At 35.6% G+C, this 19,529-nt stretch overlaps 1 protein-coding gene across 13 annotated transcripts in view; it reads right to left on the bottom strand.

Moving 5' to 3' along the window:
• LOC133517668 (coiled-coil domain-containing protein AGAP005037) overlaps positions 1-19,529 on the bottom strand; it is a 173,349-nt gene that overhangs the window by 145,744 nt on the left and 8,076 nt on the right. For 6 of the 13 annotated variants that reach the window (XM_061851030.1, XM_061851069.1, XM_061851061.1 and 3 more), the window contains exons 3-4: positions 4,964-4,999; positions 1,054-1,199 (exon numbers count right to left, since the gene is read on the bottom strand). In XM_061851030.1, the coding sequence (XP_061707014.1) occupies positions 1,054-1,199; positions 4,964-4,999 (182 nt within the window). Of the gene's footprint in view, positions 1-1,053; positions 1,200-2,079; positions 3,854-4,963; positions 5,000-9,932; positions 12,906-16,037; positions 16,518-19,529 lie in introns of those variants that run through there. The other 7 variants (XM_061851105.1, XM_061851112.1, XM_061851119.1 and 4 more) reach the window with 7 other exon arrangements.

A 19,529-nucleotide genomic window follows, 5' to 3' on the forward strand; every position in this document is an offset into this window, starting at 1 on the left:
CACGACTACAAACGAACGAAAGAAAGAAAAAATATGGCTTGATCCCTTTTTTTAAATGATATATATATAAAATAAAATAAAATATATAGTTTAATTTCTAATTTTACTTGTTGGTGGTGTTTATTATACTTGAATGAGTTTATGCTTAATTCACGTTTTCTAATATAATAAATAGTGTCGCAATCGGTTCACATGATAAAGAATTATTCCTGATAACCAACATACATACAGGGGGCTGATTTTTGAATTTCGAGCGCTCGAATACGTCACTCGAAAACGGCGAATTGATATTTTACAAATACGAGCAATATACATTGGGAATCTAGTAGTATTGACCACTCGTTTTCAATTATACTTATTAGTAGAATTTAAATGCCTAGTAGTGGAGATAAATTGAAGAAAATAAGAAAACATTACACGAAATTGAGCATTCGAAATTCAATAATTGGCCCCTTGGGTTTCTGGGGGGATTTTTGAATTTCGATTGCTCGCTTTCGTCACTCGAAAATCTGTGGAAAACGGCAAAGTGCTATTTTTAAAATACGAGCGATAGAAATGTGGAATCGAGTGGTATTGACCACTCGTTTTCAATTCCATTAGGAGAATTTAAATGCCTAGTAGTGGAAATATTATTGGACAAAATACACGAAATCGAGTGGTCGAAATTCAAAAATCAGCCCCGTCGCGCAAATTAGGTAGACAACTGGACGATAGATGGCGCTGTACACAATTATGCTTAGTTATACTTCTAGTCACAACTTTTTTCTGTTTATAGTTACTTTCTCTCTCTCTTCTGTTTAATGTTCATATGGAAACTTCGGTACACAACTTAAAAAAATTAGACTGGACCGGTTTTTTTTTACTAGAGACGTGTTTTTTTTACGCTAGAGAGTTTTTACTAGATGCATCTGTTACAGTTATGTGTAGACAAAAAAGTAACTTTTACGCAATTAATTTAAAACCTAAGTATCATATTTTAATTTTTTGTGCATCCGTAACTTTCTTGGGCTATACAATATGTTTAAGTATGATAGTTTGTATGAATATACGTACATCCATTTGGTGAGAGTTGAGCTGCGAAGGGTGGTGCGGATGCACATAGAGGTGGTTCCCAGCGAGCGTGTGACGGCGCGGGTCGTCGCGGCGCGAGGAGCGCCCGCGCGCCGGCACACGGCTCGCTTCGCCGTCCGACAGACCGCCTGAAACACGCAAATCACGCAATGTATCTTGCAGGACACCCAATCACAAAATACTCCAGGAATCTATAGAATACTAAAAGGTACAAAATCTATAACAAGTATATACTCGTATTACAGTTCCGTTACTTAGATACTGATAGAACAACGTAAAGTCTGAACCATTGAAGGTAGCACCTTGGAATACATATATTTTTCTAATGTTGTCTTAGCTCAATTATGAATTATTCTTTATTTTCATTTCATTCCATTCCATTTCAGGAGTGAAAATGAGGGTCGACGGGCGGAGGCTAGTTATAGATTATTATAAATAATTAAATACGATACACGCGTAAATTAAAAAATAGCGGCTTTAGTAAATGTTGTACATAGGTACATATAAGCAAAAAATGTAGTTGTGGAGGGAGGTGTCCTGCCAAAATTATAAAATTTTGCGGGCCAAACTTAATTATACTTGTTAATTGTCACAAGAAAGAGCCAATAGAACCTTGGATAAGTATAAGTACTATTATAAATATTAGAACACATGAAATATATTTTAAACTCTTTTTATTTACTCACTACAATATAAATTACAAACTGAAATAATAGACAATGTAAATGTTTGTTTGTGAAATAAATGTAAGGACCTAATTGATGGATCTAGGTAAGTATAGCATTCATTTCATTACTTTCATGTTATACTTTATAATAATCACGGGTTAGATTGAATAGGTAAATAGATTGTGTTTTTTAGATTGAATAGGTAAATAGATTGTGTTTTTGTTCCAAGTAGCATTTATTGGGTCTTAATATGATTTAACAATATTTTTTACTAGGTTTCTGTTATTATTGAAGTTTCAAGACCATTTCTGAGTTTTTTCGCATAAGTCGTCGCACTTACCGTGTGGTTGATATGAGTGCAAAGGCGAGGGTAAGTGCGTGAGTGCGTGCGTGGTACGACCTGGTGCAGAGTGAAGAGGGCAGAAGCGGCTGCCGGGGCCCGGCCCTGCCTCGCCCAGCTCTAATGTACTTATGCCACTTCTTTGACGTACACTATTTTGAGTAACACCTTCACAACATATCAACCGTGCATTTTTTGTCCAACAAGGACTTTCAAAAGAACACGCACATTTCCACATGTAGGACTATACTAAATGTACGCCCCTGATATTTTCATTTCTTCAGATGTTGATTAGAAAAAAAAGCAAAGTTACGAGCGAATAATAAATGAGTTCACTTCAATTTATTTTAATTGATGTATTGCTTGATTTGGAATCCACAAAATAGATGGCTTATGTGTACACAGCACACTCGTCGCTTCGCGAGAAGTACGAATACATAAAGATGAGACGCGACCGGGCGCGAACAGGTGCCGGGAGTGTATTGGAGAACAACTCCAATCGGTGCTGTAAACTTTATTTATAGTTTCTAGCGCTACCCGTCTCATTCTCAAACTCCTGAAACTGGCACGCAAAAGCGAAACAGTAGATTTCTAGTCGTGTGTAATTAATTTGACTGGAGCATCAACGGGTGATTCAACGTAGGTACTCTGCGCAAACATCACACTGTTTTTACTATTGAGATTTAGACTACTGGCGGCAACTTGGCGGAAAAAGCATTGTCGACTATCTGAGAGTCTTTTAACTAAAGCTAAACCAAATAATATTTGCTTTTAGTTTGCCTTTCTTTGCTCGCGCGACCCGCCTTATTGAAATATGAACCGTTTGTTAATAAGGGGTCACTCGTCTGTTAGGTGTAGGTATTTTAATTAAATCGGGGCAGCGTGGTAGGATAAAAAGTAGCAACATTTCATTTCGGATTTAATTGCTATTCCAATGGGATGGCAACTATCAAAGTAACATCCCCAACAATTGATTCTACTCGTAAATATCCACAAGCTAAATTATTGTTCACAGGATGTGGTTTTAATCTATTTTGACGAAAACGACTTAATGTTTCGACCCGGTTTGATATCATATTAATCCATAAGTTAGTACTGCCAATTTTGTATTACGTTGTGTAGTATATACTGAAAAGTTAAGGGTAGAGTAGAGAGCGTTTGTTCGTCGCAAAACAACAGGTAACAAAACATATAAGCCACGAAATGGTCCCGACTCAGCATGGCTAAGAGGACAGGGGACGACCGCCGCTTCTCCATATTGACAATATCCAGGGAGGAAAGTAGGAACTACGTTCGTATAGGAAAAAAATGGACGCCCAGTAAAAAGGCCTTTAGCTATCTGACGGAAAAGGACTCGTCATAAAGTCGATTAAAGACAATTAGTATGTAAGTTTAACATGCTAACTGCCTCTACACATCTCTTAAAACGTTCTTAGTTTTAAGGCTTAATTACTTTCAGCTTATATTATCGTAATTATTATAAAAAGATAAATTTAGAGCGTATGGTACTGCTACTGTACAACGTCCGCAATATCCTCAGCTTACAAGAACGAAATTACTATAAGTACACTTTTGTGTACAAAACTATTCAATTTAAAACAATACACATAATGCACTTGCATGCTTATCAACAGATTACTAACACAGATATTCTAAATCTCTGGATATTGAAAATATTTTATGTCATTTGATATATGTATAATTATATTAACCATAGCTTACGTTAGGTTTTTTGATTATTTTAATAATTAAGACTAATTACATACAAATTTTTAAAAGGTCCTAACTCAAACACTAAACAAATTGTGTTAAAATATTTTAAATAATGACCATAATCCAGAGAGGAAAATGAGGACAACGTTTGTATGAAAAGGGGTTTCGTCTTGTATTTGATTATGTCGTGGCATAGAGAAACATAATCATAGAGTGCTCACTCCATACAAGGGTTTTCGTGCTTAATAATATTAAGTTGTATGGGAGGTATGGTAAAACATATTGCTAATAAGTTTATAACTTGTACTTAAAACTAATTGTCTACAAACATCACTTTTATATAACCTTTTTAGGCTGGTATTGCGGCGCGACAGTTTCAAGCGCGTTAGATAGACTAGGTACAGTCGAGTTCATAAATATGTACCTATAGAATTTACCTTATTGAAATTGTGGCAATCTGTATAATCTGTAACACCAATGTGCGAGACCTTTACGTACAAATATAATATTTGCGTTTTTAGTGCTCTTACCTGTTTTCGTAAACAAACGATGTTTTATTATAAATAGTAAACAATATTCATAAAATTTAGCTGCTTCCGTAATTTGAATGCGCGATGACGATGTGCTATATTAACAACTATATGACAACAAATTTTAAAAATCAAACGCTTTACAATATTAGGGTGCCAATTTGTTATTTTAGACGCCAGACTATTATTTCAAGTTCCTTATTTATTTTTTGGTGTCTTGAATTTTCTGCCATTTTATTAGTAATGTGACGCTTATATTTGGGGCTAACATAAGTTTTTGGGTGCTAAAATATTAATGTACAGCCAAATTATATTATTAAATTACCAATGAAAGTTCCCGTTCAATATTTTAGTTGCACAATAAATAATCTGCCATTTATTAATGTCAATAAAAATTTGCCACACAACAGTCAATATCGTGGTAAATTACTTTACATTGTAAGTTAGTGACGTTGCTGTACGGTAAAGGAACTTGATTTTTGTGCCACTTCGTCTCTTGTCACAGTGACATTGATGTGATACCCCTAGCGGCTTTTATCTTGATTGACACTGTAACAGGGTAGGATGTGGCACAGACATACAATTCTGACTGTAGGTATACTTAGGCATATAAGCGAAGCATTCAGACACTCCACACTCACCATCCATCCGTGATCCGTCTCCGCGCCAATCATCTTCTGAAACAAATGAAGGCCTCTCAATATCCTTTTAGTTAGAGCAAATATCACAGTCTTAATTATTTATGAGAGGTTCGTAAGCAATCATAAGCTCAGTACCCCTAGTGTAAATAAATTCGATTTCCAAACGTGACGTACGCGTTTGCGTTTAGTCTCATTTTGTATTGGATTTCGAAAGAGCGCGCCAAGCGGGACGTTTTGGAAACTCAAAATCCTATACAAAATGAGACTTAACGCAAACGCGTTCGTCACGTTATGATGTCGATCAAAGTTACACTAGGGGTACTGTTGTAGTGTAGAGTTAAAGTATACCTACACGTGAGCTCCCTATTCTGCTCGGCTAGCCCATTTAGAATAAATGCTTTTTACATTTACTTAGATATCAGAGAGATAGGTACACGGATGACGGAGTATAAACAGGCATAACCAAAAGGTATATATTTATTCGTTTCATTAAAAATATGGTAAGTTTTAGAAAAAGGTCTCATGCTTGGATCGATTTCGAGAGTAGGTAAGTAGTTGTGAATAAATGAAGACCTCATGTGTAATAGTTTTTTTTATTTTATTTAAGACTGAGACGGTAGATGGTTATAGTACATTTCGATGCTAGTACGGAAAGTATGTCATTACTTCACGAGTAGCGAGATATCTTGCCACGAGCTGTAGGCGCGTGGCAAGACTCGGGACGAGTGAAGAATGACATTTCCGCACGTGTATCGAACTACGTTTTTAGGGTTCCGTAGCCAAATGGCACAAAACGGAACCCTTATAGATTCGTCATATCCGTCTGTCTGTCCGATTATGTCACAGCCACTTTTTTTAATACAGTTGCGTAAAAATAAGAAAATCAACAAGTTATTTTTTTATGCATGTTCTATAAGACAGAAACAATTGTAAATATAAAACATTGTACTATTATTACCTAAGTATCGTTATTTACGATTATTTGTGTATCGTATATATAAATTGTATAAAAATAATATCGAATGTTACCTTTGGAAACTTAAAACATGCTTGCAGTAAGAAAAAACGCCTCTTCTTTGACAGGCGTTTCGGCAGCTATTCCGTTCCATTCAGACAACTTTTTAAGAAAGGTTTTTCAATATTCAATATTAAAACATAAAGGTGTTATAATGATGTAGATGTAAATAATAAAATATGAAATATGTATATTTTTATTATTCTTACATTAACAGTAGGTTTTTATATTCATTACGATTTTAAATGAAACTAACATTAACACTGATCAATAAGTAGTCATAAATTTGAACAAGTATTAATTAAACAAAAAATGGAAAAGTGAAAAGCACTAGTTCGCGAAAACCGACTTTCCGCACGCCAAACAGCTGCGTAAAGTAGCAATTTTTGAGCAACTGTATTAAAAAAGTTTTTTATCGCGAAGAGCACTGTACGTAGTGTAATTTAATAAGCATAAGTGCTCGCACATTAGGTTTTGCAATTAATACAAATTTATATTAAAAATCTTGAAAGATGGAATGAAATGGTGACTTAAATTTTTTAATCCATAGTAAAGTAATCTTACGTGAGGTGCAATAGTCGCTACGGGCCTCCCTACTTACGGCATGGAAACCAAAAAAGAGACGATGAAAACATTCACAAAAATTGAGCAAGCCTCAGTAGCTTAGTTATTTAGGCAGAAATATTCGAACCGGTGGTCCGAAAGGCCGCAAATAGGAATCACGCTCGAGGAGGTTAATTTTTTTTTCTCTTATCTAAATTAAATGTTTTATTCTTTGGAAAAGTTTCCCCGCGTTATCTCGATCACCCAGAAAGCACCACATAGTCGTATTAGCTATGCTATGCATACAGCGTTAAAACTATGAAGATATCTTAGTTAAAATAAGAAATTGATGGGTGGAGGAAATCAAAGGACACGGGCTAGTAGTCTGTTATTTACTTACTTTAGCCTAAACCGTAGACGGTCGTTGAAGTTTGGAAAAGCTCCACTAAGGAGATTCTTTTTTTTTATTCATGCCCTGTTGACAGTCTTCTATGCGGACAATGGCCATCTATCCACCCATCAAGCAACAATGTTGTTCCGGACATTTGGGAAGACTTTAATGAGATTTAAGGGGTAATTATTAGTTATTGTTAGGTAAGGCTCAGTACTGTGTAATTAATAAAGACTATGTCATTGAGACGGATCATCCACACCCTCGTGCATTTTTGTACCCCAGGCCCAAAAGTAAATACCAATACTTTTCAAATTATGTTGACTGAATGACTGAATATAGGATACATATTATTTAAGTATCTATTGTTAAAACTCGACACCTCCAAACATACGTATTTATTTAAAAATACCGGTTTTACTTGCACACTGAGGGTTCCGTACAAACTTTGAATTATCTCGTGTAACTATAAAGGCGAAAGACTTGATCAGAAGTACCTATACTAAGTAACCTTAGGGGTCATCCATTAATTGCATCACACGTTTAGGGGGTGAGAGGGGGTCAACAAATGTGACATGTTGTGACAACGGGGAGGGGGAATCACAAACTTTGTGATATCACTTAGTTCATTAGTAACAGTTTTTTTGTTTTTTATTTCTCTGAAAAGTTAAATAACAAGTTTTTGGAGCAATAATCGTTTTTATTCTTTTTTATTTTCTTTTCTCTTCATTTTGGGTTGGGTTTTGGGTTTTTTTTTATCAAAAATATTTTGATAAATTTTTACTAATACCTAATTTGATTTGCCGATTTATTTGAAAACAAAATTGCCAAAAATGTGATGTCACACTAGGGGGGAGGGGTTTGCCAAATGTGACCAAGTGTGACAAGGTGGGGGGGGGGGGGTCAAAAAACCTAGAAATTCATGTGACGTAATTAATGTATGATGATGATGAGGTATAATTGTATACAGCGCCATCTATCGGCAAATTGTCTAACTAATTTGCGCGATGTTTAGACGGAAATTTGAAGTGTAATAAAAACACACGTAAAGTTGGTTAAATTGCAAACTGAATTCGGAATTTATTAATAAAAAAAGTTACCGATGTAGATGGTTGATTATATTTTTCCTGTAAAATTTATAGTAGCTAATATTAACATTATGTAAAAATTTCATAATTATTTCATGATTATTGTTCGGTAATCTTCGGAGATAATAGGGAAGACAATTGTATTTCTTTCACATTTTCCTTCATAAATATTTTTTTCTTTCTATCTCTCGTTTTTAGGGTTCCGTAGCCAAATGGCAAAAAAACGGAACTCTTATAGATTCGTCATGTCCGTCTGTCTGTCTGTCCGTTTATGTCACAGCCACTTTTTTCCGAAATTATAAGAGCTATACTGTTCAATCTTGGTAAGTAGATGTATTCTATGAACCGCATTAGGATGTTTACACAAAAATAGAAAAAAAACAATAAATTTTGGGGGTTCCCCATACTTAGAACTGAAACTCAAAAAATCTTTTTTCATCAAACCCATACGTGTCTATGGATAGGTCTTCAAAAATGATATTGTGGTTTCTAATATAATTTTTTTCTAAACTGAACAGTGCGCGAGAGACACTTCCAAAGTGGTAAAATGTGTGCCCCCCCCCCCCCCTGTAACTTGTAAAATAACAGAATGATAAACCAAAAAAATATATATGATGTACATTACCATGCAAACTTCCACCGAAAATTGGTTTGAACGAGCTCTAGTAAGTAGTTTTTTTAATACGTCATAAATGTATGACGTGGTAATGTACATCATATATATTTTTTTGGTTTATCATTCTGTTATTTTAGAAGTTACAGGGGGGGGGGCACACATTTTACCACTTTGGAAGTGTCTCTCGCGCACTGTTCAGTTAAGACTAATTACATACAAATACCATTGTACGGAACCCTTCATGGGCGAGTCCGACTCGCACTTGGCGCTTTTTTTTCACTTGAACTAGTCGCTAGACTTTGAAAACTTGACCCTCTTCATATTGGGCAATTAATAGTTAATTAAAAAAAATACTTTCAATGCGTCAGAGTTAACGTTGTTCATAACTATTTTAAATTTCAAACCGATAGCTTAAGTGGTTCTCGAGATATTTAGTTATGTGACAGATAGACGGACGGACGGACAGAGTCGCACCATAAGGGTTACTTTTCTTCCTTTTTGGTACGGAATCCTAAACATATACATGTGGCCATGGACTCGTACGACACAGGCATTTATCGAAAACGTTTCTGACATCTGCATATATGGAACAATTCGATAATGAATAGTCTGCATATTCAGGGTGTTACAGGGTAATAAAGACGCATGTTCGTACGGTCACGTCTGAAAATATCGATACGAAAAACGTGCCCAAAATATGTATACACAACTTTATTGCCCATATATTAAGGTAGTGTATACATATTTTTGGCACATTTTTCGTATCGATATTTTCAGACCTGACTGTACCTACCGCAATGATATTATAAAAAATAGGTTGGTTATAGGCGTTCCAAAATTGAAGCGCTTAACTTGTACTAATTGCCTTTAGTCGCGCCTAGACAAGCGAGAGATGTGCACGTGCTAATGAGCTCCCACACAGAGAGAGAGACAAGCTTATGTTTAACAACAAGAATGACAAAGATGAATGGAATGCGAAAATTAATAACATTTTACAGCTTTCTTTGTAGGTATAGTAATAAATACGGAAGTATTTTTTGTGCTCCTTATGCATGAGTATAGTATAACTATCTAGGCACAGGTAGAGTTATGTTACGTAATATAATTGACCTACCGCTAACATCACGTTAAATGACGAATACCTATTATATAGGATGACTCACACTAGAACGGCCCGGGTCCAGGCCGAGGCAACCCTTCAATTTCTATGACAGGTGACCGGTGATCACGTGATGCTTTCTATAGAAAAATAAAATGTTGGATGCCTCGGTCCGGATCCGGATATTCGTAGTGTTTGTGTCTGCAGCTCTACTCACCATTGTCTCTTCCTTTCCGTTTCTTCTTTCCGCTAGAGCTTGAGGATTTGCTCTTCTCAGACTTGTCTTTACTCTTCCACCGACTTAACATTTTCAATCCCACTTCAAGGCGCTAAGTTCATTTGGAAGTCTGTCAAGTCTACTAGATTTTACTTTTCTTCATAGGTATACGGAAAATGGGACGATCTCATACTGTAATTACCATTTACTGCGCAGGAACACTGATTCATTGTACTGGTTATTGAGGTGCGAGGATAAGGGATTGTTGCAATTATTATAATAGTATCTAATGGATATGTTGTTCACTGTTTTAATCAATTCCGAGAAATATATATATATATGTTGCTGGGTTAGTCCTACTGTAAGTATTTTGTGCATTAACAATAGAATGGTTCACTGGTAGCTATGCTGTAATTAGACACCGATTGACCAGCAGATCAAGCGCCGGAAATGGAATTGGATTAAGTATACACTCCGAAGGGATCCTGAAGACATACCGAGGCAAGCCCTAGACTGGAATCCCCAAGGAAAGATGAAACGTTGCCGTCCAAAGCAGTCCTGGCGCCGGACTATAATTGCAGAGGCGAAGGCTATTAAGAAGACTTGGAGCGAACTCAAGCACGAAGCTCAAGACCGATCGACCGAAATTCACTCCAAGCTTGCTTCAAGCTCTTGGCCATAGCGCCGATATTTATTTAGACGCCTGCAATAATTTACGGGCTGAATATATAGGTCATACTGAGTAATTTTTACGATGGGACCAAACCCGAAATCGCAAAAAATTGTTTTTACTATCCCATAGAAAATGTCAAAGTCAGACAGCCAAAATGTATGAAACAGCCAAATTTTTTTTGGTTGGTCCCATAGTAAAAGTTCCCCAGTATGACCTATATATTCACCCCGTAAATTATTGCTGGTTTATTATATACGACCATATATAAATATTTGGGCGATCTCGAAAACGGTTCTGAAAGCCACATATCCGCGAGTTCCGCCAAGAGATCATAGAAATTTTATGATATGTGTGTAAAGTTTAGTTTAGTTTATTTATCTCTCAATACAATGTTCAAAGTTAATGTAAAAGGATACATAAGCAATTACTTATCGTATAGTGATCGTCGGATACATGTGAAATTTAATATTATTACAATACAATATAATGTTATAGAGGTAGAGGTAGTTATATACAATGGTATATAAATCTATCATATAATATTTGCCATATCAAAATGTCAAAAATAATTAATAGGAATAAAGAAAAAAACTGAAATTGTACCATGATACTACAGAGTACCTATCAATGAATAAGTTAAATATGATATTCAAACAATCTCAAGTAGAAAATAAAAAAGAATGTCAACTGAAAACAAAAACCTTAAAATAAATAACAATAACAATATACATATTAGAAATTACAATCTACATGTAGTTGGTCAGATTCAGTCTATTTTGAAAGATATTCCTTAACTGAGTAGAGGGATTTCTTTAGTAAAAAAAATCTTAGTTTGCGCCTGAATGTTGCATCACATGTCTCATTTTTTATTTGATTAGGCAGGTGCTCGTAGAAAGTCGGACCTATTACTCGCGGGTTTTTTGCATGCAATACTGTGCGACGCGGAACTGTCCGAAGTTTTCCCGTGCTCCGGAGGCATTTGCCCACGACCTCCACTCGCTTAAATTGAGACAGGTGTTTACGCGTGAACATGATGACCTCAAAAATGTACTTCGAATAGTGGGTCATAATCTGATGCTCAGCAAATAACGCTTTACAGGACTGCCTCTGCTGTAGACCGAGTATAGTCCTCAGCCCACACTCGTGTATTTTAATGCCTTTTACTGTTGATTAAACATTTATTCTAAGATAAAAACAATTTCAAAATAACCACGCAAAAAAAACTCATACATTTGACGATTTTTTTAAAGGTCGTAGATTTAATAGAGAAACCAAATTTAGAACGCTTTTATTAAGTTCCGATTGAACTGTCAAACTGTCAATTGATATTCGTATTCGTTGCTAGATATGACTCATTGTTTCATCGTTGTTTCGATACTATTCCGCTGGAATTTCTTTCGTTTTGTTTTTGTTTTAAGATCACTAAACTTAATTGTTTAAATACTTTAAGAAAACATGAGTCGCTTTGGAAACGATCAATCTTATTCATTGACTATATGCCAGAACCTATGCAAGGTTACGGAATATACCTACCAACTAACATCATGGTAGCCTTTTTGTGAGCCAATATTAGATGTAGTAACCTAGTAACATGATAGACGAAATAAGCTAAAGAGCTGAGCTGAGCTGATGGTGTGGCTAATAGTGGCCACACCATATAAATAATAATATATAAATAAATCTTTATTTACTTGAAACCTAATACAGAATGTGAGCCTTACATTAAATTACAAAATAAAACTTATTTTAGGTTTGTAACAGTTCCATTAGGACTGAGCCTCTGTTTCCTGAACTAGGACAAAGCCTGTGACTTAGGATTCAGTGATTCCTCCGGAGAAATTGGTACAGGTTGTTTTGTGAACTTAGGTACTTTAAGAAGAAGTAAAAACACAATAATAATACTAAGATAGAAAGTGACAATGTAAAAAATCTAAATGTTATATAAAGAAAAGAAAAGAAAAACGGCTGACGTGTGTGTGTGTGTGTGTGTGTGTGTGTGTGTGTGTGTGTGTGTGTGTGTGTGTGTGTGTGTGTGTGTGTGTGTGTGTGTGTGTGTGTGTGTGTGCTTGTGCGCGTGTGCGCGTGTGCGTGTGTGTGTGTGTCTGTACAGTTCTATGTTTTAAAAAAGGGAAAAAATTATACATATGGGGATAAGGCTAGTAAAATGACTCATTTGATAGTGTTTGTTTTTAAGAGTGATTCCGATAGGTCTGTGATTTAAGCCATGTTTGTAATTTAGATTTACAGTCGTAGCTATTTAGTGCGTAGATCTTTAAGTGTTTATTTGCTTTATTGTAAATACAAGCACTCATTGCTACGTACTTGACGGCTCGCGAATGTCGTCCTTTGGAGTACCACAGGACAGACTGTTTGTTTATTTCGCTTGCTACTTGCTTTCGCGGAAAATGGAAGATGTCGGTGTCTACGTAAAATGGTACGATGGATGTACAGCTGCCTAACAGATATATGGCATGTTACGACTAAATTAAATATCATATCTGCAGTTATTATAGTCATTAATAAAATTTCTAGATAAATCAGGGGCATCGATTACGCGGATTACGAGAGAAGGTCGTTCCTCCTAAGATTTTAGGCTGCCAAAGAAAAGCAAACCAAAAATAAAAAAAAAGATACACTTAGACTATTTTGACCTATGTGTGATAACTACGTAAGAAAATACATTAATTTTTATACGAAAAAAAAAAACAAGTACCGACGATTTAAAAAATGTGGACACCAAATATTTGGACTCTGATTTGGATTACGGCGAATAATAAGTCAAAATAACGAGTTGCCAATCCACATTGTTCAGACTATGCTGAACGGTTGCCATATAAATGAGAAAAATAGCGCCCTCTTGACAATGATCATATATTCCAATACAGCTAAGATGGTTGGCTCTTTATCATTTGCCACCATGCCTGTCACGTACTAACAAGTATGCAAGCGCGAAAGTGATGGGCATAGTGACAAGTGATAAAAATGGAACCATGCTGCCACCGCTGGTCAGGCTTTAATTTATTTGTTAATTTGCTATACAAAACTTTACTTGGACATTGTGAAACAGGCCTTAGTTAAATAAAATAAATGGGTATATTATATATGTAATAGGGACCGTGCGCGTTGGAGGGTCTGCCATCTTGTGGCCTGGAATGGAACCATAAACATGTACACGTCACGTGTTTTCTTGTGCATAGTAGGTTCTGCCATCTTGTGGGCTACATCGGAACAAAAAACATCACATTTACGCCTCGCGCCAAAAATCTAACGGCTCGTGTGCTGCCTCCTACAGTTCATGCACGCTCCCTATACATCTGACTGATGGCTATGAAATACCTATAAAAATATTTGATGTGCTTTCTTACTTGAATTGTGTCACCTATATTCTACACATAATAAAATGATTTTAAATGTTACTCATTTTTGTTACAATTTATAATTTGGACCATGCATGTTTGTCTGTCCAGTAGTCCTCGACTCTGTAACACTCTGTAAGCCTTCTACATCAATGACATTTTCTAGTAATTCTTAAGATAACGCAAATCTTAAGATAAATTCTTTTTTTATAACCTTTTATGGGCCAACTTGTATCTATGTTAAAACTATAGGTTCAGTATTTTTTAAAGTACACGAACAGGAGAAAAGGTCGAGTGGCATCACTCAAATATGTAACTAGTAACATTTTGGGTAATTTCTAGTTTTGTAGTCACACGGGATAAACAAGACCGTATGCTCTGCATTGACCACCACGACAAACATTGTCTTTAAAAAGGAGGGACGTAGAGAACAACTAATATTTAGTTATTCACTCCGTTTCCGATATGATACTAATCTGTCAGTGCCACGAATGACGTTATTGGTTGAGGAAATGTCACTTTTGACACTGACAGATCCATATCATATCGAAAACAGAGCGAATAACTTAAACTCGAATTGGTCTGTATTTCTTATTAATAATGGGAGAATATCAGACCATTTTTAGAAATTGGGCATAACTATTTTTCTAAGTCGGTCAATATTTGGCGTGGCAGCTAGAGGCTAAGTTGAGCAAGTCCACAGCACTTGCTAGATATGTTTTATTAATGGGGTTTATATCCGAGTGGCATAAAATTGTACTTTTCTACGCGATTTCGTATACCACACTACAATTGGCTACTTGACAGTTTTTTGTAAATAATGTCAATCGATCTTGATTTTCCTGAGGATCAAATGTCTATATAGGACTCACAGCATTTAATCAACACAAAGGTCAGAAATGAGAGTTAAAGGCTGACGCTCGCACTCGACGATTGAAACCCCTCTAACAAAATGATAATGTAACGTGACGTCATATTAGATTAGTCTGTCCTAAATGTATGGAAGATTAAGAAAATTGCTATTGCGTTGAATATTGCGTTTATGTATCTCGTAGTTGTGGAACAATTTATTTTTCAATAACATTTAAGGAATCGAATGGTATAATTTTCTATTTTATATTAGAAAGTAATTTTTTTTGAGTCTTTAAAGCCTATTTTTATAATCTTAATATGTCTTTCTAAATTCTTTTTATAATGAATGGCCAATTCTCTATCCACTTAGCAAAATTTCATTATAATAGGTACCTATTCAACATGTGTCAAGTACTCAATTGCGTACTTTTCATGTATGGGCTCTCAACTCAACTATAATATTTATTTCGATACGCTGTAGTCAACTATAAAGAATTTGGCTAGTCACGTGCTGCTGCGCTTCCATAGAAAATACATAAACAGGCAACCATTGAGAACATGAGCATATTCATTCAACGCGCTTTTATGTCTATTGTACTACACCTTTGTCTAATGAGATACTTATCAATTTCCATTAATTATTTAGGTTTTATAGTAAAAAGTATTCATTTGGATAACGCGTAGAAAAAATATTGTGTACAATAGTGGAATAATCAACCTTTTCAATTTCGTACCTAACACGGTACTCAGCTAAAAAGCTCTCTATTATATCACGATTGTATAAAATACCATTATCTAAAACCCTAGTATAAGTATTGTGCTTCCGGAATAATAAACAACAAAAGTTCACATCACATGATGTTGTCGTGAATGAATAATGAAATGCAAGATATTGACATGCATTTCATTTTCGATATTATGTAGTAAATCGAGTAAGGTCGAATTTTCGCCAAACGATAAATCATGAATCACCCCGCTACCCCCGGAATACAGCGTAGGCATAGGTTTGATGCAGCGCGCAGAAGCGCGCCGATGCACCGCTGTATCCAGGGGAGCGGGCGGTTGACTTGATACATACATAATCACGTGGGCACCCACCCAACCCAACGTCCGGCGCGAGGGATAGTGCCATTGACCACTCCCTTGGCCATCGACCGCCAACAAAACAACCCAAAACTTCGCCCTGAACGCCTATTCCTTATCACACGCTACCAGCAAGCCAACCTACTGAGAGTTATTTGGTGTTTATTATCACAGTTAGAGGTGTTTGGAGAGCCGGCGATACGCGTGGCGTTGTTTGGTATGGAACTTGCTACACGTGGCGACGGCCCCGGCGCCGTCTGCGCCGTCAGACGCCCACTTTAATACTAAAGCCGGCTTGTATTTTTACTATAGACAGAGAAGGTTAGGTATGGCCTGTTGCGCGGTAGATGCGGTGCCGCACAGGCGCGAGGGTAGTCCGCGATCGATGCGGCCGTCGACCTTGCGCGACGGATACACCGCGAAGCCGACGCCTCCCGGCACTAGGGTTGACGCTTGGACGCGCTACGAATGCTACGATACGACACGCTAATACCATTAAAACTTCATTGTGAAATAATTTTTTATTGATTTTCAATTTCTATTTTAAATTTACCTTTTGAAGGATAAGTTATAGTTATATCGCGTTTTTTGGAAGCGCTTCCACGGAAGTCCAGCGTCAAGGTATGCGAAAGGCACCTTGACACCAAGCTGAGTGGAAACCTTTTCAGTGAAGTTTTAACCCATTTTATGATATGTTATTGTTATTTTTTTGTTGTTCAAGCGTCCCGAATAAATTGTATTCTTTTATTCTATTCAATACAGTAACTTATATGTTTATATGATTTTCAATACAGTAAAATATACTGACATCTACCTAATCAGACTCTTACCTACCTATGTTTTGAAGATAAATTAAATTAGTTTTATTTTGACTAGATATTTAAGGTTTTAGCATGAGAAAAGGGAATCTTGAATTTTCATACTTATGAGAATTAAACTCTCCAGAGTAAATAGGTAGGTACCACAACTTTTGAAAAACTAGAGTCGGAGAGGCTCCAAATAGCAAACATTATGCCTCATAGGTTGCGTCCTGAAGGTATTTTGAGTACTTGGTATTATGTAATTAATATTTGTTTGTTTTTTCTGGAAAAGAAATCTAGTGTTTTCAGGTATAAGTATATTTAAGTTCTTCTTTGTTTAAGTAATTTCTACTCTTTTTTCGCGGACTGTGTCGAGGAAGAAATTACTTGGTTTGCGCCAACCCTACACGTTGAGCCTCAGTCGCTGTTGCCAAAATGTTGGCAAGAGATGTAGAATCCTTCGAGCTCTTTTTCACTCCTGTAAGGCTGAAGATTCACAAATATTAAAAAAAAACGTTTTTACAAGCAAACGATTGTACTATTTATATCAACATTTAAGTAGGTAGTCAATTAAATCCGAAATCCTTACATATACGTCGCTTTGAAGAACTCCTTCTCATGCGTACGCATATATATATATACAGGGTGATTCATGAGACGTGAGCAGGACTAAGCATACACAATCAGTAAATGTTAATGAACCGTTAATCATCATATTTAAGTAAAACAATCTCGCTTTATTTCTGTTATTTAACTTTTTGGGAAGGACAAATTTGATAATCTACAATCATGGACACCCTACAACACTTAATTAAGAAAGATAAAACCTCTTTAACCGTTATGACAGCAGCTTGATTATGAAGAAAACAAAATGTCACACTTGAGTGAGATACGATTTTTCAAAAGTAACCAGACTCCGATGACATTCAATTTGTCACTTGTTATGGATAAAACAAAGAGGGTGACCATACATGGCGTAAATAAATCAAAGCATTTTTTTTTGGAACAGTAAAAAATAAAAGAACGTTAATCTCACAAATACTGGTACGAAACAGTTGCTTATAACTTACTGAATGCTCAAGCTTGATCCTGCTCACGTCTCCTGAATCACCCTGTATATATATATATATATATATATATATATATATATATATATATATATATATACATATATATATACGCATACATATATTATATATACACCTATAACTACACATGAAGGTACCTATTTGGTGGATGCTTGTTGGCTTGCGCATTTCACGCACGATGTGCTAAAATATAGCTATAATTGGATCTAGACCCTTTTTGGATACGAATTTAGTTTTTAATAAATAAGTCGTAGTAAATATGTTAAAGTGTTTATGTGGTAATTTTTTACTCAATTGTCCGCAACCCTCTCATTTATATTAAGGTGGTTTAACTTGCAGTCAACAAGTAAACAGTTTAAAATACTTATTCAACTAGGTACAGTTTTTTTGTGAAGGTAGAACTTTATTTTTTTCACAATTAGAGGTACACTAAGCATAAGGTTTACAAATAGAGAAGTTGTTTAAATTTAGGCAAATAGAAGCTTACACAATATACAGCAATATAGCCTTACACGACTAACTGTGTCTAATAGTTATAATACGAATATATGTAATACTTATGAGCTTATGACTAGGTATCTGTCGCCCACGACTTCGTTCATGTGTTGTAGTTCTACATAAACTTTGTGCATCGAAAAAATCAGTTATAAACACGCGACTTATGTGTCACTATGTCTTCTTTGAAAGTTTCAATTCCCTTAACCGAAAAAAAGTGTTCTCGATACTAGCTGTTAATTTCCTTTCAACCCCCTTACAGGAAGAATTTTTCAAAACTTACTAAAAACATTTTCGTACTCGACACAAAGTCCTTTTAACCTCCCTTAGAAGGTAAATTAAAAAAGAAACTGATATCACTTATCTTGTTTTCTAAAATGGTGTGGCATTCTCCGAAGTCTCATGTTCGTCAAATAATATTTGTTTCCCATACAAACTTTCAACCCCCTTTTAAGGCTATTAGATGACAAATTTTCAAAAGCACTGAAATCATTTTTTTGCTGTCTAATATTGTGTCTTCCTATGAATTTCAAGTCCCTTGTCTAATACATATCGTTACCGTTACAAATTTTCAACCCCTTTAAGGGAACATTTTTAAAAACGCCGTAAGTAGTCAGTTTTTTCTTGTGTTGTTATATTGTGTCCTCCTTCGAAGTTTCAAGTCCCTCACTCACAAATTTTTCGTTACCGGTACAAATTTTCAACCCCTTTTTCACCACCTCAAGAGATGAATTTTCCAAAATGCTGAAATCACTTTTGTTGTATATTTATTAAAATAACTTACTTGTTGGGTAAAACTTGAACCCCATCCAAAATTTCAACCCCTTTTTAACCTCCTTAGGGGTTTAATTTCTCAAAATCGCTTCTTAGCTCTTGTATACTTTATAAATGCAACCTAGTGTGTAAATTTCAACTTTCATGCATTTGTAGTTTCGGCTCTGCGTTGATTAGTCAATCAGTCAGGACGCAGGACACGTGCATTTATATATAGATGTATAGATAATTATTTAGTACTGTGCCTAAAATGCATATACTGGAACTTGTTTCAACATTGTACAATAATGGATGTATATGATAAAGTGAAACTAGCCATAATATTACGAGTAGAATATAGATATAATTTGTCAAGTCTGAATAGGTATGACAGGCCAACTAACTTTAGAGTTCTGATAAATAAAAAACATTTCATTTCACGTAGCAACAACTATCATGGGCAAAGAGTCTGGTCGAGTTATTTGCCACACATCCTA

The sequence above is a fragment of the Cydia pomonella genome, chromosome 1, assembly GCF_033807575.1.
Source record: "Cydia pomonella isolate Wapato2018A chromosome 1, ilCydPomo1, whole genome shotgun sequence".
NCBI classification, from domain to species: Eukaryota; Metazoa; Arthropoda; class Insecta; order Lepidoptera; family Tortricidae; genus Cydia; species Cydia pomonella.